Source organism: Natrix helvetica, assembly GCF_964273705.1.
Source record: "Natrix helvetica genome assembly, chromosome: Z".
Classification (NCBI taxonomy): domain Eukaryota; kingdom Metazoa; phylum Chordata; class Lepidosauria; order Squamata; family Natricidae; genus Natrix; species Natrix helvetica.
In genome coordinates, this window is record NC_138554.1 from 73,902,368 (window position 1) to 73,929,632 (window position 27,265).

Below are 27,265 nucleotides of genomic sequence, written 5' to 3' on the forward strand. Positions count from 1 at the left end.
GTGGGACTTTTGAATACAGATCATCATTTGGAGCACAACATGCCAGATATCAATGGTTGTAGAGGGCCAAAGTGTACAATTTATTGATATCGCTGTTCCTGGAGATGCTAGAGTTGAAGAAAAAGAACTAGAAAAAATAGTGAAATATCGCGATCTGGGCATCAAAACTATATGGCTATGGATGAAGCATGTAACAGTGATACACATTGTCATCAGGGCACTTGGCACCATGTGCAAGAATTTTATAAGATACATGAACAAATTTCAGCTTCCTGGTATAACATCAGCGGAACTGCAAAAAACTGCTATGCGGAACATTGTACATCTTAAGAAGGTACTTGGTTGATACCTAGGAAGCTGGCAGCAACCCGTATCAAACATTAGCACCAGTCAATGGTATTTGTGATGCATTTTTGAATGTTCAGTTGGCTGAGTTTCATGTTTAATAAATAAAGTTAATAATAATAATAAAAATAATTGTTGTTGTTACATTAATCAAACATATATAATCCTAGCATTGATATACATGTTGTTTTAGAGTAGTTATTCAATATTTCAATGTTCCATTTTAATGCCCATGATATTACTGAGCATATATAGTAATGCCATCTTTCAATCTCTAATCTTTTCATTTGATTGTTACATATATTCTATTATATAAAAAATTATATCTACTAATATTCCCCCTATTTCTTATTTCTATCTCTACTCTAGCTTCTAATCAGCAGCCATTACTAATCCTAGTGTTAATACACATGTTTATATTAAGACATAGTTCTTCATTATTTGGTTGTTTAAAGTCTCAGTATGCCATTCAAGTACCAATCATGCTATTGTTTAAACATGTCTAATAATACCATCTTTCAACTTCCAATATTTCCATCTATTGCTTTATATAAAGGTATGTATTCTTATTTCCACCTCTATTCTAGTTTTTAATCAGGCCATCATTATATTACAAAAAAAAAGAAAAATAATTCTATCCATCATCTCTTTATCATTTAATACTTCAATTCTTATTTGTTTTTTAGCTTGCCTCCCATACGCCTCTCTTGGATCTTGTCTCTATCAGTATCTGTGTCTTCATCATTCAGTCTGAATATCTCTCTACCCTCCTAAGCTGCCAGGTCTCTAGATTGTCCACCCACACCCCATCATAAGTATCTTCCAGGTTATCTGATTCCATTTTTAAATCTCTTAAAGTACTTTTCCCTTGGTATATTTCATCAGTCATTATTATCTTTATTGTCTTCTTCTCATCTTCTTGCATAATTTGCTGGTGTGTCTGTTCTAACTTTTCCTCCATTCTTTCTGCCGTCTCCTCTCTTGTCCACTCTTCGATCTTCATTCATTATCAGTTGTAGGATATTTTCTTTTTTCCCCATTTATGCCTTGCAATAGGTTCTTTATCTCTCGGTGATTCTTTGTCATAGTATCCCTAATGCTTTGAAACATCAATGCCATTTCTTTTGAAATCTCACTCATTTCCCCTTGATGGAGCATCTTGTCTTATTTTAGTAAGTCCCGCTCTTACTCAATAGTCTAAAAACAATACATTCAAGTCCAATATTGCTCCTCAGAAAGTTCAATAATCATAGTTCTTTACATCTCAGAATTATTAATCAGTTCCATTTAAGTAGTCCAGGCAGATTCCACAAATCAAAAGTCACTTTACTTTACTTAAGAGTCTTCCTTATTCTCACAATAGAATCTCCAGTAATCATAGAGTTGATAGTTATAGAACAGTAAGTATCACTGCAGTCCTGCAGATGAATGTTGTTTATTTCTCTTAACAGGAATTTTCCCAGGTTTATTTTCCATTCACCAGTAAATGGTGCACTCAGCTTAGTTTCAGCATTGTTTCAAGTTTGATAAATTGATTGATCCAATTTTCATTCAATTTATGAAAGCAAAGTCGACTATTTAAGTAGATAGTTCCAACACTTTATACTGCCTTTTCAAAATAATGCCTACGCAGTTTAAAAATCCAATTTTCTATGTTTTAAATGGTCTTTAGCTTTTTTTCCCTTTTCTCCCTTTCTTTCAGGTCTAGAATTTTTCTCTCTATGGTTGTTCACCACTTTAAGAAATAGTTCTAAGAGTTTTTTCTTGTATTTTCTTCTTTTTTTCTTTTAAAGTTAGGGTCTAAATAAAAAAGAATCTTCTCACCCAGCTCCAATAACTATTCATCTACACCGCTCCTGCACATTTCTTTGTTGCCTTGGCTGTTGCAGCTTCATGGCAGTCATGATGGCTGTCTCTTCTCCTTGTTGAGGATGAGAGGGAAGAAGCCCTGAGTGAAGCAGGAGAGTTGCTGCTTTCTGTGACCTGCAGGGCACCCCTCTTTTCTTCACCACCTCTACAGGGTCACTTTAGCTTCTTTCGGAACCCTCCAATGGGGAGACCTGGGCAGGGGAGCATGGAGACTTGCTCCTGGCGTCCGATCTCATCGCAACTTCAGCCGGAAGTCCCCTCAATTTCTGAAGTTTCTTGATAATTTGCAGTAAATAATTTGATATTAACAAGACTATTATATTATCAAAAGCTTGTATTCAAACCAAAATTCAATATATTTGAATCCTTATTAAAGAAGAAAATAGTCCTGCAGGAAATCAAGATTGTATCAGAATGTCTTTGTTGGGGAATAATTTATACAGAGAAATGATTCACTTAGCTGACAATTTTTTGTTGTTGTTAGTTGCGAAGTGATGTCCAACACATCACGACCCCATGAACAACATTCCTCCAAGCCTTCCTGCCATCTACCATCCTCTGGAGTCCATTTAAGCTCACATATACTGCTTCAGTGACTCCATCCAGCTACCTCATTCTCTGTCGTCCCCTTCTTATTTTGCCCTCAATCTTTCCCAGAATAGGCTCTTCTCCAGTGAGTCCTTCCTTCTCATTAAGTGGCCAAAGTATTTGAGTTTCATCTTCAGGATCTGGCCTTCTAAAGAGCAGTCAGGGTTGATCTCCTCTAGGACTGACCGGTTTGATCATCTTGCAGTCCAAGGGGCTCAAAGGAGTCTTCTCCAGCACCATAGTTCAAAGGCCTCAATTTGTTGGTGCTCAGCTTTTCTAAGAGTCTAACTTTCTGACAATTATGGCAATACAATATTGGCTGCTCATTTGGCTCTCTTGTAGGAGAAATGGAGTTAGTAAACTAGCTATGCTTTCTGCTTTAACTTTATGACGCAAAGGAAGCAACAATCATTTTCATCTTCATGCTATGTCTTATTCCTTATCTATTTTGAGGGGAACAACTGAATCTCAGGAATTAAAATTAATTCCTTCAGTCTAGGAGCCGTGGTGGCATAGTGGTTAGAATGCAGTATTGCAGGCTAATTCTGCCTTCTGCCAGCAGTTCAGTTCTCACTGGCTCAAGATTGACTCAACCTTCAATCCTTCCAAGGTCGGTAAAATGAAGATCCAGAAATATGCTGATTCTGTAAACTGTAAACTGCTTAAAGAGGGCTGTGAAGCAGTATATATGTTTAAGTGCTATTGCTATTTGTTCCTGACAGTTCATGTTCCAGCTACATAACAGTGTATCAAAGCAATATTCATTTCTCAGGAAACTGCAGCAAATTGAAGGAAATATCAATGATATGAGGAATGTTTAGGTTTATGATTGGGATAAAGCCAAATTTATCATTTCATGTTGAACATAATGTTTCTTGGAGAAAAATAGTTAATATGTAAAAACAGAGTTTATCTAGAATACAAATAAGTGAAAGATATTTCAAGTTCCTTTTAAAATACTATTCATACTTTTCAGATTATATAAGAATATATGATTTCTTGAATGTCAAGGAAGATGTTCTCTCCTTGTTTGGTGAAGGGAAGCTATACAGTATTTTATAATTGGTGTGTGCAATACAATTCTTTCCTAATTTCAGTACTGCTTTAGAAGGTCTAGTAGCACAAATAGAATAGAATAACAAGAGTTGGAAGGTCTAGTAGCACAAATAGAATAGAATAGCAGAGTTGGAAGTAGTGTAGAGTTTCCTGCTTAGGCAGAAAACCCTACACTACTTCAGACAAATGGTTATCTAATCTCTTCTTAAAAACTTCCAGTGTTGGAGCATTTACAACTTCCTGAGGCAAGTTTTTCCACTGATTAATTGTTCTGTCAGGAAATTTCTCCTTAGTTCTAATTGCTTCTCTCTTTGGTTACTTTCCACCCATTGTTTCTTATTCTACCCTCAGGTGCTATGGAGAATAGTTTGACTTCCTCTTCTTTGTGGCAACCCCTGAGATAAACCCCCGAGATAGTATCTCATTTAACCTGAGAGTTGAGAATGATGGTTATAATAGTTCAAGGGACCTCAGTTGGAAAGGTTTGAAAAATGTGATCTTGACCCATGCACTCAATTACCAGGGCATGCAGTCCCATCCATACTCAATATCCACAGTCTAAAGGCGAAATTTTATCACCAAAATATAAAAATAGTTCCCCAATAATCAATTAATATTTATATTTATGCACAGAGTATCTAATTTGTTAATTAACTGCCTAATCAATTCCAGAGTAGCCCTCACAAATTATTCTTTAAAAGAATTAGCAGTTTTATCAAACTTCTGTTATTTAGAAGTCGAATAAGAAACAGTTTACATCCAGTGCAGAGTTTAAATTCTATCTTCCTCAAATAAATGGATTAGAATGCATAATCTTTTCCTGAAAGAACCAGTATCTACAATGGGACTTTCTCATTATAGAAATGTCTCATGACGAGAGTCTGACTATTTATTTGTGTTTTCCTTCCAGGGAGCTAAAAGAGAAGATTCAGCCTGAAATTTTAGAGTTGATAAAGCAGCAGCGTCTAAATCGTCTTGTTGAAGGAACCTGCTTTCGGAAGCTTAACAGCCGACGCCGGCAAGGTACAAATCAGAATTATTTTATCTGCTTCTTGTTTAACTTACTTGTTTCTATTTTTTTCTTCTTTATTCTGTAGTTAAGGTGCTTTCTGAATGGATGCAAATAATGCCATGAAGCATTTACAATGCCACTTTAATAATGCTATATGATAGTCAGAAAGGTTTGTTATTACTTTTTAAGCTGTGATGTTAAGGTGAATACAAACCTCTTTCTGAAAGCAGATCTGTGTCTTGCTTCTTCTGATCTACCGTCAATGTTTGATTGTGGCAGCCCATGAAATGTCAGTGAGTGGAAAGAAAGCATACATTGTCATGGGGAAATCCAGGCACTTGTTTAAAATCTGCAAAATTATCAAGGAATTATTTTAGAAAAAGATTTGGGACTAATTTTTATGGCAATAACTTTGTCCTATTGTAGGACAAGTGGAGGCTGTTCTATTGAATACAATTTTCTAATAGTGTTTTGCAGACATAAGCTACCATTGCTCCTTTTAAGTGAGAATATTTTTAAATAATTTGTTCTCATGCTGCACAAAGTGTGTTTCTTATCTTTACCATTTTAGGGGTAAATTCTTAAGGGTCACAAGGATATGAGAGTTATTTTTTCCTTTTTGAATTATGTGGTATAAATATCGTATTTTCTGGAGTATAAGATGCACCTTTTTGCCTCAAAAAAGAGGCTGAAAATCTGGGTGCATCTTATACATCGAATACAGCATTTTTTGCCTCCTGGAGCCCCGGCCCTTCACCAAAATGGCCGTGCATACCCTTATGGAGGCTTTCAGAGAGTTCCTGGGGGCTGGGGAGGGCAGAAATGAGCAGACAATTGCCTGTTTTTGCCCCTCCCCCCCAGCAGCACTCTATAAGCCTCCATAAGGTTATGCATGAATTTTTTTTGACAAAAAACAGGCCCATTTTCCCAAAAAACGGGCTGGTTTTTTTGCTCGTTTTTGCCTCCCCACCTCCCAGGAGCACTCTGCAACCCCCCCCCCCCAGACTATTCATGCTTTTTTTTAAAATAAAAAGGGCCCATTTTAAAAACGGGCTGTTTTGGGGAGGTTTGCAGAGTGCAAAACCTTTTTTTTTAAAGGTTTTGGAAAGCTCTTTAACTGATTGATGAGAATTACATTGATCAAGTGTTGTGACAGCAGAAAGAAAGTCTTAGGTGCTGCAGATTGTCAGCGATTTCCTTCTCCAGCACATGGATAAATACACCTGGAAACATCTACCTACCTACCTACTCTGTCTCTCTCTCTCTCTCTCTCTCCCTACCTATCTACTGTATTTCTCTCTCCCTCCCATCTACCTATGTATCTATCTATTCCCTCTCTCTCCATACCTATCTACTGTATTTTTCTCTCTATCTCTTTCTATTTCTCTCTCTCTATCCCTATACCTACCTACCTACACCCTCTCTCTCTCCCTACCTATCTATTGTATTTCTCTCTCTCTCTCTCTCTCCCTATTTCTCTCTCTCTCTCTCTCTCTCTCTCTCTCTCTCTCTCTCTCTGTCTCTCTCCCTCCCTTTATCTACCTACCTACATAACTACTCTCTCTCCCTACCTACCTACTGTATTTCTCTCCCTCTCTATCCCTCTGTCTACATACCTACTTTTTTAAAATTTGCCTCTTCAAAACCTTGGTGCGTCTTGTATTCCGGTGTGTCTTATATTCCTAAAAATACGGTAGCTATTTTTAAAGATTTTATGAAAACAGCATTATGTATTACATTTCCTTTGCCATAGAATAATTGCATGCCTTTTCAGATGAAAGCTGCAAGGAGCCATTTCAATACATCATATAATTTTCATGGATGGATTTTTGAAACAGTAAAGTAGGGTAGAAATTCCAATTTAAGACTTTACTTATACTCTAAGTAAATATAATTAAGTAAAATAATGCCATTTAATTACAGTACTACAGCAGGGATGAAGCATGACACAGAATCATAGAAAATATTCAAACAATATCAAATAATTTCCCCTACTTGTGGTAAACTATGACTATTAAATTTGCTTCTGTCTCAATATTTGGCAACCCCTGAAGTTTATATCACTGTTAACTGACCTTCTTTAAAGTGAAAAGGAGAAACAACTAAGTTCAGGTACAGCAAAATAGCATTTTGGACATATCCATATTATATATGCTTTATTAAATAAAGTGTTTTAGGAAAGAAAAGTCCTTACTACCTTCATTTTTAAAGGTATACAGTAGATCTCTATGAAAATGTAAATACAATATTTTTAAAGAAAATGTACTGATAGAAGATAAAGGTAGTAAGAAAATTCATGGGGGCTGGAGCATAAAATTCATCTACAAGATTTGATGTTCCATAAATATTTATTGATAATTCTTATTTGTTTCTTGCAATGTAATAATTGTTTGTTTCATTCATTGATTGTTACGTTACAAATTAACAACTTCCTTTATTTATCAGACAAATTTTGGTATTGTCGACTCTCTCTGAACCATAAAGTTTTGCATTATGGAGATTTGGAAGAGAGTCCTCAAGGAGAAGTTCCACATGATTCATTACAGGATAAATGTAAGTGACTGATATCAAACAACTTTTCTTTTAACATTACATATAGCATTTTACATTGAGATTTAGAATATTATGATGCAGCTACAGTCAGGTTACAAACTTCTTGAGAAAATTGAATTTTCAGAGAAAATTGGGAGAATGGGGTGAAGAAAAAGGGACTTTTGTTATCTAGAAATAAAAAAAGTGATACAGTATGAGGAGCCATTCTAATCCTTTTGCTTCTGTTAGAAATGAATACCATTTCTATCCTCATTTCACCCAGTTCTCTGCCAAACTATTCAACTAGCTTCACCATTATCCCCAACTCCAGCTTTGTAGTATCACTAGAATTCTTCATGCACAGGCTCAGATGATTGTACAGCAAGAAATCTGGGAAAACATTAAAAATGCACTTGCACATTACCAGAAAAAACTTCCTTTAATCCCAGACCTTAGATTTTTATAAATAAATTTGAGGGCTACTTGCACCAGATGTGTACATGCTGTGATAAATTTTGTCTTTTTTAGATCAGATGTTTTACGTTCTTATTTCCCATAAACAAACTGAAATGATATCTAAACCAGAAATATATGCACTAGGTTGCTTATTTGTAAATCTCATTTGTCATGCATTCTGATGAAAATGCAAATGAACAGTAGGAATCTTTCTGCCTTATTTTTAAAATGCCTTGTTATAAAATATCTTCATTAGTTGTTGTTTATAATATTTTATACTCAATAAATGGTGCAAAGCAGAGGTGGGTTTTAGGGGGTACGGTCCGGTTTGCAAGAACTGGATCCAGAAATCTGTTCTGTATTTGCATACTGGGTCCTCTGGGGGATGCATGCCAGAATGCTTGCTCCCCTGGCCTGCCCCCTTCACTCCCCAGGCCGGCCAGGCACCACTCTCTTTCTCTCTCTCTCTCTCTCACCCTGTCTGTCAGCACCATGCTTGACCACACTTCCTTTGCCCGCCCAGCCGGTAGGGCTGCAGCCGGGCTGGCCAAAGGGGCATCAATGGTGAGCAGTAAGTGAAACGAGTGCCGGTCAGCATCCCTGCCTAAAAGCAAAAGGTCTTTGGAAGCTGTGGCTGCCCCTCCCCCTCCTCCTCCCTTTTGCAGAAACTCCTCTTGCTGCACAATTGGGACCCCTCCATCTTTCCTGGCTTTTAACTTCTCTTGTCCAATTATCTTCTCCTGCCCCCTCTCCCCCCTGCACGGTCTCAGTTGCTGCTTAGAGGGGGGGAGATTTCTGGATTTGCAGGGCTGAGAGAAAAAGGGGAAGGAGGAACAGGCCCTCCAAGGCTGCCCCCCCCTTGGCATTTTTGCAACCAAATTCTCACCCCCAAAAAACAGAGGATCTCTCCACCTGAATACTGCGGAGCAGAGCAGACTGGCCCCATAACTGGGCAACATGTGGAGAGGCTGCAGCAATTCTGCTCTGAATGGAGGGAGAAGAAAACAGTTGGGATTCTCCCTGCTGCAGCCCTTAAATGGCAGAGAGAAGCTGACCCCCCACCCCCAATTCACAGAGGAGCTGCTGCTCCCTTTATGCCCCCCCCTGGTTTCCTCCCTCCCAGGGGTCAAAGCACCTGAAAGGAACAGGCAGGCTGCCACAGCTCCACTGAGAAGACTTTTCTCAGAAAAGTCTTCTCAGTAGAACTGTGGCAGCCTGCCTGTCCCTTTCAGGTGCTTCAACCCCTGGGAGGGAGGGGGTCAGGAGGGGCATAAAGGGAGCAGCAGCTCCTCTGTGAATGGAGGGGAAAAAGTTCGGCTTCTCTCTGCCATTTAAGGGCTGCAGCAGGGGGAATTCCAACTTTTTTCCTCTCCCTCCATTCAGAGTGGAGCTGCTGCAGCCTCTTCACATGTTGCCCAATTATAGGGCCAGGCTGCTCTGCCCCGCAGTATTCAGGTGGAGAGGTCCTCTGGTTTTTTTGGGGGGGGGGAATTTGGTTGCAAAAATGCCGGGGGGGGGGGCAGCCTTGGAAGGCCTGTTCCTCCTTTCCCTTTTCCTCTCAGCCCTGCAAATCCAGAAATCTCCCCCCCCCTCCAAGCAGCAACTGAGACCATGCAGGGGGGAGGGGGAGCAGGAAAAGATAATTGGACAAGTGAAGTTGAAAGCCAGGAAAGACTGAGCAATTGTGCAGCAAGAGGAGTTTCTGCAAAAGGGAGGGGGAGGGTACAGCCGCAGCTCTGATGGCAGTTATGGCTAAAAGCAAAATGTTGGGGAGGCAAGGAGGAAAGGGGTTCAAGAAGTCCAGCACCTGGAAGAGGTACGCGCGGATGGGGTGACAGGGAAGCGGAGGAGAACTGGAGGGGATTCCCTCAATCGTCTTCCTTTGACCCTCTCCCTGGAGGGAAGACCAACAAGAGGCTCTTTTGGGGCAGGGGAGTGGGCTGCATGGTCTCTAGGCTGCACCAATTAGTTGAAGTTGGGCTCCCATCCCTCTTGGAGCTCTGCTTGGCTGTCCACAATAGATTTCCAGGAAAAAGAAAAGAAAAAGCAGGGAAAGAAGTCTGCAAGATGGTAGCAATGCTCTTAAATTGCTTAAGAAAGAAAGATCCATCTGGGGAGCAACTCCCGGGTCTGTTTTCTTTAAGGCACCCACCAGCAGACTTTGGAGATAGTTGTGTGTGTGTGTGTGTGTGTGTGTGTGTGTGTGTTGTTGTTGTTGTTGTTGTTGTTGTTGTTGTTGTTGTTTTTCCCCAAAAGGCCATGCGGGGGGTGCCTATCCCCAGCGCACATTTTTCCAGATGCTGCAGTGGCACAAAAGGGGGGGGGGAAGTGGAAGGGGCAGTTGTCCTCTATTAGGCTTATGCATGAGGAAGGAGAAGCTGCTTCTCTCCCCCAAACCAGCTGGCTTGAAAATTTGAAAATGAGCAATAAAAGAGAAGCATATTTCTGTAGATAACACTGAGAAGTGTTGAGGAGCTGAGGGGTGTGTGTGTGTGAGCCAGGGAATTCCAGACCAGAAAGATTGTTTTGAATTCCAGTTAAATTATAACTGGTTCTTTGTGAAGGATCTGTTAGAATTTTGAAATATTGCAATAAGGCTCAAAGATTTAATTAAAGGAGAACAGAAAGAATGGTAAAACATCCACTAAAGGCCTTTCTAATGTGCTCTCAATTATAGGATTTGAAATATTTGATTTACTGTATTATTTAATGTTGAAAAAGAATAATCTTTATCAGTATAAACAGAGATGTATTCTTCAATCTTTAATGCAGTTTGCAAAAATCATTGTAGTAAACTGAATACCACTGTAGAACATCATTTCTCACCAAAAATGCAATTAATGGAAAGTAAAGTAAGATTTTACACAGGCAAGAAAAAATGTATAGAATAGGTGGTGCCTGGGTCAACTGGAAGTAACTATGAGACGGATCTGTGAAACGGAAACTTATCAAACAGGTCCAGCCTAGAAATGAGAAATTTCTTGACAGAACAATTAGAGAAATGAGATGCCTTCAGAAATTGTGGCATACCATCCCTGGAGGTTTTTAAGAAGAAATTTGTCCATAATAGTATAGGATCTCATCCCATGTTTCCGCAGGCTAGAAAACCTCCAATTCCAACTCTATTATTCTTTATAAATCTCTCCACTCAGTCTTATCAAGAGAATGGTGGTAAACAATATTTGGAAATGTACAGCAGGTGGTCTTTTGACATCAAAATCTCATCTTATTGGCTAGTATCAAGGAGAAGATTATTTAAAATGCTTCCTCTCCCACCATAACATGCAAGACAAGGCGAGGACTGGCTGGGAGGAGAGGGGTAAAAGGATAAGCCAGGACAGGTACCTCTCCATGTGAGTGACATCGAGGTGGCCATGCCCACCCAATCACATGACCTTACCCACCTAACCACTCCCACCTGGTCACATGACTGCCAAGCCACTCCCACCTGGTCACATGACCGCCAAGCCACTCCCACAAAACAGGCCACATCTACAGAATAGATTGTAAAAAAATTTGAAACCCACCACTGGTGTAAAGTAATAGCAGCAGTAATTGTTTTATTATGAAGACCAACAATAGAGACAAATATACACTCACAAAACAAATGCAATGCAGTAGTTTAAATTGAGACCTGAGTACTGTAATTTATAGTTATGACATTCTACTCTGTCCTGCAACCAATACAAAAATAATTACAAAGAACCTGAATCCACAGTCTTGTGGAAGTCTGCAGTCCTACAGTAGGCTAAATAGGGTCCAATAATTTCCTATCTTCCAATGATGGTTCTTCCATATGCAATGGAGAAGGTACAGTGGATTCTTCTACATGCAATTGAGTTTTATTTTCTCTTCCCAGAAAAAAACATTGCAACAGGATCTCTTTCAGCCTTCTTTTAGCTGGCACCAAACTGAAGATTCCATATTTTGGCATCTTCAACAAACAATAAATGGTATCTCAGGTCCAGGCCAGGAAGAGTGTGTATATGATCTATTAGTAAATGTTTATTAATATTTACTAGTAAATATTAAAGAATGTATACTTCTCCATTCTGATAGGTCACAAATTACTAAAATAAATGTATTATTTATGATACAAAGCTGTAAGTACAATTATGAACAAAAGATTAACATGTACAGAAAGTATTAATTTCTAGAGGTTTGTAAGTACATACGAAAGAAGGAATCCATTGATGATAATTGCATGTTTTATTGAAGTGATAATGAAAAACTATGTAAAGCTTAGGTATATTATTTATATAACTAAAATTGAATGTAATTGTGATTGTTGATTGGTGAATATCTGCTTACAAGATACTAACATATTTCTTTCAAATATGTGGTTTAAACATGCATATGTTCATACATACCACAACAAAAAGATTAAAATAAATCTAAAAGCATAATTGGATTGTTTCTAATTAAAAGAGTGAAATGTGGTATTCCCTATGATACTCTGTGAAAACAAAAGTTGGTCTCTGAAGAAGTAGGTAAAAAGACTATTGATGCTTTTGAACTTTGATAATGGAGAAGATTCCTGAATACCACAGACAGCCAAAAAGCAAAGAGGTTATCAAACAAATCAATGTAGAGTTCTCATTCAAGGCAAAAATGACCAAACTCAAATTATTCTACTTTGAATACATTATTTGAAGACTTGAAGACATGCATTACGGAGACCTGGTTGGGCCATGAGGGGGGTGTTCCCCTTAGTGAACTATGCCCATCAGGTTTCCGGGCGTTTCACCAGCCGAGAGCCCAGAGCAGGGGCAGGGGGGTGGGGTGGCGGTGGTTATTAGGGAAAGTCTCAGATCTCAGGAGGTCACTGTGCCTCAGATAGGCGGGTGTGAGTCTCTTTTTGTGAAATGGGCCTTGGAGTTCAGGTGGGCCTTTTTGTTACGTACCTGTCTCCCTGCTATGTTTCATCGGCCCTGCCGGAGCTGCTAAATATGTTAGCTGGATTGATGGTTGATTTCCCCACGTTTATGATCCGGGGGGATTTCAATCTGCCTTCCATTGGCGAGACATCCGAGTCATCTCAGGAGTTCATGGCTTCCATGACAGCTATGGACCTAACTCAGTTAATTCAAGACCCCACCCATAATAGGGCACACACGCTCGACCTGATTTTTGTCTCTGGGAAGTGGATGAATGATCTACATTTAGGGGATATTTCTATTCAACCCTTGTCATGGTCTGATCATTTCCTCATCAGGCTTCATTGACTTCCATACTGCTACCCCTCGCCGCAGGGAGGCGGAACTAACTAGATGGTTCCGCCCCAGGTGCCTGATGGACCCTGAAAGGTTCCTGATGGAGCTTGGGACTTTTCCTGAATCCCTTGCTCACAACTCGACCGAAGCCCTAGTGGAAGCCTGGGATAGGGCAGCCACTGGGGCCTTGGATCGCATTGTGCCTTTGCGGCCTCTGACCCGGTGTCGATCCCGGGTGGCTCCCTGGTTTACTGAGGAGCTCCGGGAGATGAAACGCTGGAAAAGAAGCCTAGAGAGTGGTTGGAGGCCAGCTGATCTGAATCTGATCGAAAATTAGTAAGAATTCATATTAAATCCTACTTAGTGGTGATAAAAGCGGCAAAATGGCAACATTTTTCCGCTCTTATCGCGTCCGCAGATAACTGCCCAGCTGCCCTGCTTAGGGTGACCCGTTCCTTACTTAACCAAGGAACTGGAAGGACCTCTTGCAGGGTAGGGCTGAAGAATTTGTTCAGGTGTTCTTTCTCACTGCCTTGAAGGAGGCCCCTCCTCAAGAAGCTTTCCCTGGACCCAGCTTCTTTAGCCACCTATCGTCCGGTCTCCAACCTTCGCTTTGTAGCAAAGGTTGTCGAGAATGTGGTAGCACATCAGCTTCCCCAGTACCTGGATGAAGCTGTCTACCTGGATCCGTTTCAGTCGGCATTGGTCGCGTTGGTTGATGATCTCTGGCGGGCCCGGGACAGGAGCTGCTCCTCTGTCCTGATCCTATTAGACCTCTCGGCGGCTTTTGATACCATCGACCATGGTATCCTACTGCGACGACTCAGGGGATTGGGAGTGGGGGGCAGCGTTTTACGGTGGTTCTCCTCCTATCTGTCGGATCGGTCGCAGTTCGTGTTGACTGGAGGGCAGGTATCGACCCTGAGGCCCGTCACTTGTGGGGTGCCCCAGGGGTCGGTTCTCTCACCCCTCCTGTTCAACATATATATGAAACTGCTGGGCAAGATCATCCGTGGTTTAGGGGTACGGTATCAGCAATATGCTGATGATACCCAACTTTTCATCTCTACCCCAAACAACCCAAACGAGTCCCTCGAAGTGATGTCCCGATGCCTGGAGGCTGTGCGGATCTGGATGGGGAGGAACAGGCTCAAGCTCAATCCCTCCAAGACTGAGTGGCTGTGGTTTCCGTCATCCTGATTTGTGCATCTTGTTCCATCTTTGATGATAGGGGGAGAAATTTTAGCCCCCTCAGAGAAGACCCGCAATACTCCCATGTTACACCCCTTTTAGGTGGCCTGCACTGGTTGCCGGTTGTTTTCCGGGTGCGATTCAAGGTATTAATTATGACCTTTAAGGCGCTCCATGGCTTAGGCCCAGGGTACCTGCGAGACCACCTACTGCCACCAGTAGCCTCCCACCGTCCAGTACGATCCCACAGAGTTGGCCTCCTCAGGGTGCCGTCGGCCAGACAGTGTTGGCTGGTGACCCCCAGGGGGAGAGCCTTCTCTGTGGGAGCGCCTTCCCTCTGGAATGAGCTGCCCCGGAGCTTTGCATAATCCCTGACTTCCGTCCTTCCGACGCGCTCTAAAAAGTTGGCTTTTCCAGCAAGCCGGCCTGGCCTGTTAATTTTATCTCATTTTTAAATGTTATTGTCCTATTAATTGGGTTTGTTTTTTGGATATGTATCTAATTTCTTTTTAACTTTCATGATATGTGTTTTTTAATGTTGTACGCCGCCCTGAGTCCTTTGGGAGAAGGGCGGTATATAAATCCAATAAAACAAACAAACAAACAAAACAAAACAATTTTGGGAGGTCTGCAGAGTGCAAAAACTTTATTTTAAATTTGCCTCTTCAAAATCTTGGTATGTCTTATACTCTGGTGCGTCTTATACGTAATTATTGTGGCTCCTTATAGAATCAGTCTCTTTCTCAATCTGTTTTGTACCTTGCTGTATTTGTAGTTATGGCCACCAGTCTATATCTATTCCCTCATTTTTTAGTTCTTGCCTTGTTTTTAACCTCTCCTGATTTTCAGCAAGCCGGCCTGGCCTGTTAATTTTATCTAATTTTTTAAATGTTAGTGTTATATTAATTTGGTTTGTTTTTGGGATTGTTTCTAATTTCCTTTTAACTTTTGTAATATGTGTTTTTTAATGCTGTATGCCGCCCTGAGTCCTTTGGGAGAAGGGTGGCATATAAATCCAATAAAACAAAACAAACAAACTAATTAACAAACAAAACAAACAAACTTTGCTCTCTATAGAAGATTATGATGCTGAGAAATGGGGAATGAATGAGAAGAAAGAAGATGACCAACAGTAAGCTGGATGGACAAATTTATCAGTGTGATCACTTGATTGATGCAAATAATCATAATAATGATAAGAGGTTCTAAATGTGCATTAAATGTATTTACATAAAATTAAAAATGGATCTTAAAAATCAACATGGAAGAGAGGTGAAAGAAGAATGAAAGTAGAAGTGCAAGGGAAAATACTATCAACCTTCAATAGAAAAAGTATTAGAAGATAGATTAATTTCCAAAAAGAATCAATGTGCCAGAGAAGTCTGAGGAATTACACTAATGGGAAGTATAAAGCAAGATGCTTTGTAGAATAATGAAGTGAAAGAGGCTGTGTGTCAAGGTTCCACAAAAATACCCCCAATGAAATAAAACTCCAAGGCTTGCATTTCCTCAAAGTTCCACTTTATTAGAAATGTCATGTTGGCACATCTGGGAAAACTCGAATCTGAAAGTTTCCAGGGCTGATCGACTTTTCACTGAATGGAAGGAGAATGAATCACCACTCCATGGCACTACGGGTTCATGGCCCAGGAAGGTGAACGTTGGCTAGACCAGGTTTCATATGGGTTACTTGGTGCTAAGATGGAGAAAAATATGAAACAATATATGTTTTTAATATGTTGTTATGTTTCATGGGATGCTTTTCCAAAGAAAAGATAAACATTGGTGGTTTAAAAAAAGCCAAAGAGGATGTTGCTATATGTCTTGTAATAATTCCACTAAAATCACCTAACACTGTGATGGCAAACCTATGGAACACATGCCAGAGGTGGCATGCAGAGACCGCTCAGTGGGCACATGCGGCATTGCCAGCTGCTCTTCTTGTTTCCGGCTCACACCTGCCAGCTGGTCTTTGCGAGTACCAAAGCACTGGAAAATGGCCTGAAAAATGGTCCGAAACAGCCCAAAATGGCCAAAAAACAGGCTTGTGTGAACCAGCCAGCTGGTCTTCGGGTTTCTGGTGCTCTGACGCGCGCAAATGTACACATGCACTTGTGTTCCGGTTTGGCCACTTGGCATTGAAAAGGTTCACCATCACTGGTCTAGCATAAGCATTCTAGATTCTAAAGTGAATTATTCTAAACTAAAAAAATTAATAAACCAGTAGTAAAAGGAATTAGACTTTTACCAAATATAGCAACTTCGTTCTATCAGCAACATCATTTCACTTCCAAATGATCTGTAATATAAGTAACAGATGCAGCACATTTATTTCCTTTCCCCCAATTCTGTTCTGATACATTTTCCCTACTAATTTCAGTACTCTTAATCATTTGAATGGTGCACCATTTTATCAGAAGTGACTCTTCCAGTGACAATGCTTCCTCTGCAATGCATAGGACCAGAATATAATGTTACTGCCATTAAGAATGGCACTAAACATGTGATAACCGCAGCAAGATTGGTATATGCGCAAAATTGGAAAAACAGAGATGCCCCCACCAAAGAAGAGGTATTAAAAAAATTTTGATCTGTGCAGAAATGGACAGACTGACACTAGAAATCAAAAATAGAGACAAGACAGAATATTATGAAATTTGGAACAAAATGTATCAATGATTGAAAATGAGGAAAAGGAGTCGGAACAGAATATTTTGAGGATTGTAAAATTGGAAATGGATAAAACATAGATAAATATATAAAGGAGAAAACCAGTACCACATCAAGAGGTTTGAGAGGTTTATTCCATATGTGCAAAATAACTAATGACAGCAGAAATTGATTTCTGCTCCAAGGTATTAACCTTGCAGAGGCATCTGGGAGAGGAAATTTGAAATATCTAGCCTTTCACTCTGCCAGCTGCTCAAATGGTGGCATGATTGTTCGATCATGTGTGGAAGTTACTATATGTGTTTTTGTTTTTATTTTATATTATGTATTTTGTGTTTTTATATTTTTATTGCAAGCACTTGCAATTATAGTGAGATGAGCAGCTTGAATAAATAAGTAAAATAAGTATGATTAGCTGTACACTGACATTATTTTCTGACTGCATTATATGCATTGTTTTTAGTAAAGGGTATTTAGAAAAAATAAAGGCATTTATTTTTTCTAACGAAAGAAATATTAAACTAATAGAAAGTAGTTGTCTAAATATATTATCTAAAGTGATACAAACATGAATTTGTTTTTTTAACAATTATTTGCTAAAATGATGATATTAAAAAAAAGATATTATTACACAGTAATAATTATTATTATTACAATTACCTACAATAAAGAGGAAAAATAAACATAATATACAAATAATACAAATATGTATAAAAATATATTGTAGAAGGACTAAGTTCAGGGACAAAGAAGAAGCAATGATTGTGTTAATATTGTACTTACTAGGGAATAAGCCCCATAGAAATCAACAAGAGTAAGCTCTTGCCTCACAATCAGGATGTTTTAGGTTCGATCCCAGATAGCAGCAGATGTACGGTTCCTGCTTGGGCAGGGGGTTGGACTAGATGACCTGCAAGGTCCCTTCCAACTCTGTTAACCTGATAGTCTGATTAATGAGTCAACTTGAACAGATTCACTTCCACGGATTTTGGAAAGCAAAATGGATATTGATAGTTTTATCAGTACATTTAACAGTAAAATCCATTAATTCCTGATTACCTCTTTGATTTCTTTCACACACCGGAAATCTCAGCTGGAATTAGGGGTGTTATTTTTAACACTAGTTTCATTTTGCCTCTTTAATGCCAAGTGCTTTCTTTCTTACATTCCTTTTTTTCCTCTTATCTGATACAGTGCCTGTGGCAGATATAAAAGCAATTGTTACAGGGAAGGACTGTCCTCACATGAAGGAGAAGGGAGCTCTTAAACAAAACAAGGTATTATTTTAAGTTAACACATCCAATAACTTTTTAGTTGTAGGATTTTGACAAAAGTGTCTGTTGTTCCTTCTGCTAAAAAGAGTTTGCTCAGTTCATTTTAAATGTTCTTTTTCTAATTTATTCATTCACCTATCTCAAATGCTAAGAGCCTTTAGCCACACTTAGTAATGGAATACCTCTCCATAAAACCTCTTGTACTAGATATCTGGCAGTTGATATCTAGTACAATAACTAATAATAATAACTAATAATAACTAATAATAATAATAATAATAATAATAATAATAATAATAATAATAATAATAATAATAATAATAATAATAATAATAATAATAATAATAATACAATAAAATAATACAATATTCCCTGAAGTTCATCATTACATAAATTGTGGACAGGCTGTGTTTAAGTGCCATTGATGTCAAAATCAATTATTTTGATTTTGAAATTATTGAAAGGAGTTTGGACCTAGAGACTCTAATGTACATTTGTCCATTTTAAGTCACACATAATCCCAGATATAAAATAACCTGTCATCTTAATGTAATAAGCTTATCTCCCTTTCTCCAAAGTACATTTAATCATTCTATCTACATACTACTAAAACTCTCATGTCTGTTTGTAACCTTCAGTTGGGAGGAAAGATGCCTTAGAGGGCCACATTTTTTTGAATTAAGATACTTCAAATGGGCTAATTTACAAAATACTGGGACCCATCACTTCTGTGGGACTGAAATTTGGGGAAATTGTGCCCACTTTAGCACCACTGTGCTGTTGTTACTGCTGTTGCTTCAGTGAACCACATTGTTCAGTCAGCCCTGGCCACATCATAGCCATTTCAAGTGCTCCCTGACAGTTAATCCAGAAGCCAGAAGGAAGATCATTAAATTGCTCAGATAAGATTTCCCCATCTACACATACTTCCCACCATTCACTCACTCCATGCCAGTAACTTACATATCCCATGCCTGCTCCTCAACCTGTGTCATATCCCTGTGCGGGTGACATCTCTTATGTCCCTCACCCATTCTTACTAACCCAAGATGGCCCATGCATTTTGCCATCTACATCACACACCATACACACTCCCCAATACCAGTAACTCTTGCACACTTTCATGAACCTTTTCACGTTGCATTCCTGCCTGCCATTCCTGACATGTGGCAATTCTCACACCCCCATGCATTCTCTCCAACAACATGACATTCTCGCACTTTCCTGTGTATTCTTCCCAGCCTGCTCTACTCCTTCAAGCACCCCTTGTTCCAGATCCATGTTGCATTACTGAACAAACATTCATTCCTCCTCCCACTGGACAGGGACCACCTTCAACTTGCAATTTTCTTCCAACTTCTCCACTGACTTGAAAGCTTCTCACAAACAAATTTAATGGGGAAGCTGGTAGGAATTTGAGGAAGGAAGGAATATTTGCAATACTGGCTGCAGCTTCCCTCAAGGAAATTCAGTGGTGAAGTCAGAAGGCAGTTGGAGATCATACTCACTCCACTGTTTTTTTTTTTTGCCCACCTATGGTCATTTTCTCTTTTTAGCTAATGAAATATGAAATGATGATCCATTGAGTTACAGATTGTCTGGTTCCGGCTAAACAGAGCTTCCAAAAAGAACTTTACTAACATGCTTAGCAACTATTTTCATATTAACGCCTCGGCAATAGCAGAAATGCCACTACTATGAGTAGAAAATGAAGTATTTCCATTTGCCAATGGCCAATTTCCCTTTTCTCAACAGGAAAAATTAGCAACATATAGATGGAAATTGTATATCATTTGTAATACTACCTAAGTCACATGATCTATGTACTAATCTTCAGAATTAGTTTTAATTACATCTTGTTCCATCTTGTTATGTTTTTAAAACGTTTTTTTAATTGCCTAGCCTTCTAATGTGATTTTTGCAAAAAAAAAAAAAAACCACTCACACACAATCTACAAATTTATTTAATTTTGCTTGTTCCCCAACATCTTTTTGGCAAAAAAAAACATTGAGGGAAAGAGATCTTGAATCTTTTCTTAAAAAAAATAACTGAAGCATGCCAGGATATTAATTTGTTATATTACTAAATGAACAGTACAACACTCAGGAAACTGTTAAGAAATGTCCCTAGTAAAGATAGATACATATTTCTTCAGAACATCTTTCAGCTTCAACAGATAGAAAGTAATTTATGAACTTGTGCACATTCAGGGAAAAAAAGGACAAAACTTTCCATAAAGATGGCCAGGGACTGAATGACTGAATTCTCCTCAACTTAAAAGTTAGGATAGAAATGTTCTTACCACCTAAATACAATGTGAAACTGGTGATTGTTTGACTAATGTAGGGGACAAAGGAATAAGAGTTTTACAAATGAAATAGTACACATAGCAAGCACAGATAAGTCAGTCAGATGAACACGATGCTAGAAAATAGGACCCATCAGAAAATTCTTATTGGTAATTCTTATTAGTAGAAGAGCCATGTTTTTAATTCCTCCCTTGTGTACTATGATGACAGTATGGCTCTTGCTGTGTCTTGTTCATTTAAAAATAATAATAATATAGGCATAGAGTTTTCAGTAGGAATTCATATCCATCATCTTTTTTGTTGCAATTCTGAGAAGAGCTATGCCATTTAATTCTTTCAGATATATAAAAGAGCTCTAAGAAAAAGAGGATTGTACACTTACTTGTTCTTCTCTTTCAATTGAGAATGTTTTAAATTTTTAAAAGAGATCAAAAGTTCATAAAATATATTTTAATGGAGAAACAAAAGTGCTTTCTGAAGTAGTTGTATCTGTAGGCCATGAATTTCCTCACACAGAAATTTAAACACAAAAATATATTTTTATTATTATTTTTGCTCTCCATGTACAAGTGCATGACTTGAGTTTTGCAATTTAATATTTTTCAGTTAGATTTCTACTTGTATAGCAAAAAGTTTCTACATAGGAATAACATGGAACTTACTCAGTTCCTCACATGTAATACTTTCAGCATTGAAGAAGAAAAGCAGAGTAGCATGATTCAAAATTATTAACTGTATCTCATTGGGAAGATTGGAGATCATTGGAGAATGTGCAGAACTGGCAAAAATAACACTGTACATACAAAATAGAAAATTGACCAAACTCAAGAAAGAATGGCTTCCATATATATCACACATATTATGCAGCAAGGCAAATATAAAAATTTAGAATGGTATTTTTAAATTTTATATTAATAGATAATACAAGTTGTTGGGAAAACAAAATAGGAAAAAAAACATTGTTTTTAGAAATGTTTTTCTTTTTTCCTTTTCCTTTTCCTTTTTGTTTTCATTTTACAATTCATAAGCAATGACATAGTGACTTTGTTACTCAAAAATTCCTTTTTAATATTATGGAGATAACTCAATGTATTTAGCTTGGTATCAATTTTAATGTTATATTGAGCATCAGATGTATAATTATAGTATATTTGCCATTTAGACATTATCTATTGAAAAAGCATATTTTAATCTTTTTTTAAAATGAACACAAGACACACAAATATATAGGTGGGAATTGAGACTAGGAAATACAACTATAATCCCTTTTTTACTTTATTATTATTGTGTCTTTTCAGGAGGTGCTTGAACTTGCTTTCTCTATACTGTTTGATTCAAATGGACAGCTAAATTTCATTGCACCTGACAAACATGAGGTAAATTTATGATTTTTTAAATTGAAAAGGTGAACAGATAATTATTCCTTCTGGTCATTAGTTGAGTTAAACAGCACTTTACCAAATTCTTCCTTGGAAAAGGGAGGAGATAGGTAGATCAGCTTTAATTTTTCAGATTCTAACTTCATTTTTTAATATTCTAGAAATTGCAAATTCATAATGATACTTCGAAGCAGAAAGGCAGAATTTCTTAAACTAAACTAGGAATTCAAGATGACCAAAAATTTCAGTGACACTAATAATTTAAGAAAACCAACAGTAATTGATACCTTATTTTCAAGTTGGCAAAATAGTGCAACAGCCATCCAACTATAATTGTAAAAAAAAAGATTAAATGAGATTAAAATATATCCTGTACTGTTTGCTTTCATAAAAAGGGGGGAAATCTTTCCCATCTTCTAGAAGGTTACTAATGAAGAAGTCAGCTCTCTTGCAAAAAGGAGTTATATAGTTTACATAAACAACTGAAAAGTTCATTCTGTAATTCCCGTTCATGTTCTCTGGAATGGATGAGGTATACAAAGGATCTCCCAAGAATGGTAGCCACTCTCTGACCAGTAATAGAACTTTGAAATTTGGAAATAAACTATAAATCAGTTTACAGAAGCTTATAGAATGCTCAGCAATATTTCAAGTATATGCCACCAGGGCCAAAATTAAATTTTGGGGCAGAATATATACAAAAATTCTAATTATAACTTAGCACTTGCTGACCTGGTTCTCCCCTTTTTCTTAGTATCTCATTGGAAATAGGATTATATAAATTATATTGTTGATTTTCATTATTTTTATACTGTAATATGTATAAATTACCTAGAGTCCACTCATACCCAAGCAATATATAAAACAAATAAATTAATTCAGCAACTAAAATAAAAATTTAAAACTATAGGCAACCCCTAAAATAAATTTTAAATAACTTTTAAAAAGTGGCTCTCATTGGTCTGGAAGATTTCAGAACCATCCCCAAGATTAAAGCCAACTCAAGAAGGAAGTTTATTGAACAGCAGGACAGCAAACGAAGACCCTGTCCAACCAACATTACAAATTTCATATTATATAGATACTCAAGATTAGTGACAGTCGTTCATCGGGGGAGTAAAATAACAGGGAAAAAGTAATCAGAAAAAAGTAAACACCATTTCTCTGTTCATGTTTCTTCTTCCCCTTGTGTGATATTCATATACAATAATCTTTTATTTGCTTGCTTTTTGACTTCAGTTACACATGGCAAGCGCTGGTTATTTTTAATGTATAGCATGCAGTCAGCTAAATTTAAAATCCATCTATTGGCATGGAATCCAAAACAATCCTTTATAAAATAAAAACTGTTATAATTTTTACTTACAAACTAGGACATAAGGCGATGTAACTGACATCTTTATTTTTAGGTTGTCTTATTTAAATACTTTCTTCGCAGTTGCATTTAATGGCTTTTAAAATCATCTTGATTATTGTTTATGAAATCTCCTTTAACTCTTGATGATTTAAACAATTTTTCTAATCTTATTTCTCTGGAGCTATTGGCTTCAGTGATATGGCTTCTCTTTTTATTTTATAAAAAATAATGAAACAGATTTTTTTACTGTACTGTTAATGATCCCAATAGCTGTTACTAAAAAAAATCCCCTTCAAACAGGGACTGTGTCAATTCAGTGGACGAATAATTGAATTGATGAAATATGTAACTCTGTATTTCCCTCTCTATGTAGATGCTCACCAAAAATAATTCCCATTTTTTACTAAATAACGTGGTGGTTCTGATTTGTTTTATCTCAAGATTTATCAAAGAAATCTGATTTTATTTCCATCACCATAGCTACTATTGCTCTATATATAGTCCACAGTATGCCACAGTACTAACTCTAACTCTTTTGAAATATTTTAGAATAATATATTTTACTTTTATCTTAATTAATTATGTTAATTAAGTGTCTTTTGCATTTTATTTTCTTGTCGATAAATATTATAGACATTGCAAGCATAAATTATTTTTGCTTCTTCTTCTCTCTTCTCAATATGTTGATTTTATACTGAAACGATCTAAAAAATAACTTTGCTGTATAATGTCCTACTCAAACACAATAGTATGTTTTATTTTAATCCTAGATTACCTAGGTAACCAAATCTTAGGTTATCTAGGTTATAACTTAAAAGTTTTGATATTGTAAAAATATTTTGCCTAAAATATAATTACTGAAGTGGCATGATATTTTGGATGCATTTATAAAAGTCAACTCTCCCTCTTCTCCCCTCCCATGATAGTACTGTGTATGGACAGATGGTCTAAATGCCCTACTTGGAAAAGATATGATGAGTGAACTAACACGTAACGACTTGGATACTCTGCTCAGTATGGAAATAAAGCTGCGTCTTCTGGATCTGGAGAACATACAGATCCCTGATGCTCCACCTCCTATTCCAAAGGAGCCAAGCAACTATGATTTTGTATATGACTGCAACTAAATCAATTGTAACTCCTTAGTATTACAGTTAGCAACTGGAAAGGTTTTTTTTTTAAGGGAAAAAAAACAGGAAGAGAACATGTGATGCATATTGGATTTATGGTTATAATGGGACTATAAAAGAGCTAGTTCTCCTTTTGCTTTCTCCCTTTGTTCTTATCCACTGCTAATGAAAAACATCACTTCCATTAACATTTTTCTACTGGGCAAGATCAAAAGAATATTTCAACATAAAAGATGTTACCAAAGGAAATTTCCATTTTTTTTAAAATGCTGGAGCACAGTTCCAAATTAAAAAGACAATGTGACTTAACAGCACAATCATCAAACTAAATCCAGCAGGTGCTTTAACAGATAAAGCTACAGTAAATGAGGAAATGAGAGTTGTTTCCCACTTCAGATCTTTGAATCAACAGGATATCTCAATAAAAATGATTATTACCACTTCCAGCTTCTAAACTGTTGTAGTTGTGATTCACCATTATCTTTATTATTAAAACCAGCATCTTAAGTTAAGTGAATGGTTTTCTTTAAAATTCATCATATTACAGACATTTGTAATCCCTTAATACCCACAATTTAGAACCTCATCTGAAATGTCCACACACTTAACAAAGCTACTTGCTCTTTATGTCCTGTTGTATAATTATATATCACTAATTGAAAGCAGTGGGCATTTTTTAGTCCAGGCTGTGATTGATTATTTTGTTTTCAAAATGGCAGATGCCGTAAATATAAAAAAATGCTGTGTTCAGGATTATGTTGTAGAAATGTGCAGAGTATTATAAATTTGCAATGTCCTTGGATTTGTATGAAACATTTGAACAATACTTGCCAAATTTATATATAATCAAAAACAAAATTATATTGTGTGTACTTTATTTTCAAAAAATATTTGTTTTGAATTCTATATTCTACTTGGAACATTCTCCTTGGAGAGAATTTATGCCAACATTCCCATCGTTGCTATGAATAAAACTGAACTTGTGCTTATGCCTGGAATTGTGATCTTTTCATCAGGTTTTCATTTCTTTGTTATCATTTCTAATGTTTCCCTGTTTTGGTAAAATACAAGACAACTGTGAATAATTCTGCTGTTACATTCTGAATGAAAGAAATAAAAGTATTGTTGAATTGTCTAAAAATTGAGCAGAAAAGTAGCAGAATAATACTGCAAATGATATTTTGCAGGCCAGATACTAATTTATTCAGTTATACACTCAATTACATCTCATATAGCTGTGATGGTGAACCTATGGCACGTGTGCCGGAAATGGTACACAGCCATCTCTCCGAGCATGCGAACCATCATCTCATGCTCTTCCAGGTTCTGGCGTGCCTGCCAACTGGTCTTCACGCATGCTGCCTGGAGCGCATCCGCACACCTGGAAGATGGTGTTCCAGTTTTTTGTGCCCACATGCACATTGGCCACCTGGTCTTCTGGTTTCTGGTGCGCATACATGTGTGAAGACTAGCTGGCCGGTGCGCATGTGCATGCTGGAAACTGGAAGATCATCTTTCCGAGGCATACATGTGCACTGGGCAGCTGCTATTCCAGTTTTTGCTCTCCTGCATGTGTGAAGACCAGCTAGCCGGCACGCCAGAACCCAGAAGAGCAACGAGTGATGGCTCATGTGCCCAAAGACGCAGAGAAGGGATCCTGGAGGTCACTTCCTAGGGGAGCAGAGCTGTCGGCCAGGAGATACGGGCCGGGTCTTCCCTCCCTCCCAAGCGGGCTTCTTGTGGGACTCCAGCCTGCAGCATTGACACAAGTCTGTGGTCTGGAGCACCTGGCCAGCTTGGGCACCCCAGAAGAGCAGCAGCAGCAACTGCAGGGAGAGAAGCAGGAGTGACCAGCCAGCCCCCACAGCCACTCCCCCGCTGGCAAGCTGACCCTTCAGCATCTCTATGCTGTGCTCTCCTCCAGCCCTCCTGTGGCAGCTTGCATCCCCGATGGCAGCTTCTCCTCCTTCTGCCACTCCCTTCGCCCCTTAGCTGTCCCACTCACTGGTCCTGCCACCAGTAGTTAATATCTAGTTTCTGAAGTTCACAAAAGTGTACAATAGCATTCAGTGCTCTTTTGAGTCCAATTTGAGAATAAGAAATGACCACAGCATTGCCATCTTATAGAATGTAGAGGAATCAGACATTCATAAATTTTGGGAACATGGATAATATTGTTGATATAAAAGTTGTATAGTGCAGATTCATACATCTGTCTGATACCTTTGGAATTATTTTCCTTCTCAATGCTTCTTAACGATGTGAAAGTGTTAGATCCCATATATTTCTATTGGGATGCTGACATTTTGGTAAGAGTGGGGAGGATTGGAGGGATCTCTATATGAGTTTTCTGTTTCTATTTCCTGCTTGGAGAGATCTCTATATGAAGTTTCTGTTTCCTGCATTGCTGTGCTGTCAGTTTCTGTTTCCTGCATTGTGCACTGCCGGAGGGGTTTTCTTTGCACTGCTTTAAATTTCTGTTTTTAAGTGGGAAAATTTATTTCCTGCCTAGACCTCTTTCTATCACAAACCTTTCAATAAAAGCTCCTTTTGGAACTTCATTTTCAAGAGTCCTGCTTTCTGGGAAGATTGGAGAGACAAGACCTTACATAAGGCAGGAACTGCAAATTGCTCAACCTGGAGAAGTAACAGTCCTACCATGAGGACTGCGCACACTATGTCTGCCCAAGGCAGTGAGCATGAAGAGGCTGAATGCTGGGGGAGAAGCCCCTCCAAAAAAAACCAAGCAGAAGAGGCCCTCAATGCCTGGATTGAGGAGAATATTGCCTCAAGCACCACTGCCAAGCCGAGATGGTCTATCAGCTTGGGGAAGAAGGCTGGGACAGCAGGACCAAATATATCACCCTCACCCATCAGGGCCAC

The 27,265-nt window shown here is 38.1% G+C and overlaps 2 protein-coding genes across 7 annotated transcripts in view; one reads left to right on the forward strand and one right to left on the reverse strand.

The window, feature by feature from the left end:
* ELMO1 (engulfment and cell motility 1) overlaps positions 1 to 25,367 on the forward strand; it is a 481,433-nt gene extending 456,066 nt beyond the window's left edge. For all 6 annotated transcript variants that reach the window (XM_081932593.1, XM_081932592.1, XM_081932596.1 and 3 more), the window contains 5 exons: positions 4,769 to 4,881; positions 7,316 to 7,423; positions 18,127 to 18,209; positions 21,815 to 21,892; positions 24,179 to 25,367. In XM_081932593.1, the coding sequence (XP_081788719.1) occupies positions 4,769 to 4,881; positions 7,316 to 7,423; positions 18,127 to 18,209; positions 21,815 to 21,892; positions 24,179 to 24,379 (583 nt within the window). In that variant the 3' untranslated portion in view covers positions 24,380 to 25,367. The remainder of the gene's footprint in view (positions 1 to 4,768; positions 4,882 to 7,315; positions 7,424 to 18,126; positions 18,210 to 21,814; positions 21,893 to 24,178) is intronic.
* The window catches only part of LOC309381793 (uncharacterized protein), a gene marked incomplete at its 5' end in the record, with an annotated part of 75,619 nt that overhangs the window by 18,864 nt on the left and 29,490 nt on the right, over positions 1 to 27,265 (reverse strand). The window lies entirely within an intron of this gene.